The sequence below is a fragment of the Argiope bruennichi genome, chromosome 5 (assembly GCF_947563725.1).
Source record: "Argiope bruennichi chromosome 5, qqArgBrue1.1, whole genome shotgun sequence".
Classification (NCBI taxonomy): domain Eukaryota; kingdom Metazoa; phylum Arthropoda; class Arachnida; order Araneae; family Araneidae; genus Argiope; species Argiope bruennichi.
In genome coordinates, this window is record NC_079155.1 from 133,417,499 (window position 1) to 133,418,440 (window position 942).

At 40.1% G+C, this 942-nt stretch overlaps 1 protein-coding gene across 1 annotated transcript; it reads right to left on the reverse strand.

Annotated features, from left to right (window-relative positions):
• Positions 1-294: 294 nt before the first annotated feature.
• On the reverse strand, positions 295-942 carry LOC129968413 (uncharacterized). The gene has a single exon (XM_056082271.1). It carries the CDS (start codon positions 940-942, stop codon positions 295-297), a length of 648 nt encoding a protein of 215 aa, XP_055938246.1.

Below are 942 nucleotides of genomic sequence, written 5' to 3' on the forward strand. Positions count from 1 at the left end.
ACTCACCTATAGTAGGTGAGCCCCTGAGGGGGCAACGGATTCAGAAGATTTTGAGCTGTTACAGGCTGTGATGTCGGCTAAATCCCATTGAGTAGATATAGTAGCAGATATCTTTTTTACAACAGAAGCATAGGTATTTCCAGGATTAGGCATTTTTGACTTAATGAGCTTGCGGGCTTCCTGATAAGAAATATTGTTTTTTATTTTTGTTGATATTATTTCTTTTTCCTGTTTCCAGGCAGGACAATTTCGGGAGAAAGATGTGTGGTCACCCTTGCAGTTGACACATTTCTCCTAACCAGTGCAGTTAGTGCTGTCGTGATTGACTTCTGCACAGCGGGCGCATGTCATTGTTCCGCGGCAAGATGATTTTGAATGCCCGAAACGCTGGCATTGGAAGCACCTTAAAGGATTTGGCACATATGCTCTAACAGATAAGCGCAAATATCCAGCCTTAATATATTCTGGTATAGTAGAGGAATTGAAAGTTAATACCAGATGCTTAGTATTCAGGAGCTGGCCATCTCTTCGTATTGTTATACGTCGCACATGGGTCACTCCCTGACTTTTTAGCTTTTGAGTAATTTCCTCTATTGGGACATTGAATAATTCACCACAAGATATAACACCTTTTGATGAATTTAATGATGGATGGGGACTAACTAAGACGGGAATCGTTGAAAAAGTTTTCAGATTTACAATTTGTTTTGCTTGTTTGGGAGAATTAACTTCGACCAGCAGGTCACCAGATCGAAGTTTCTTTGTAGATTTTACCTCGCCAATACTTCCAGATATTGCTTTTTCCACCAAAAAAGGTGACACACCATGAAACGATTCTTTGTTTTCCGATTTTCTTTGAATTAGAAAGAACGTTGGAAAATTTTGTATAGAAGTTGAAGCATTGTGTTGCCCACTGAAGGGAGGACGCTTGGATTTGCCCAT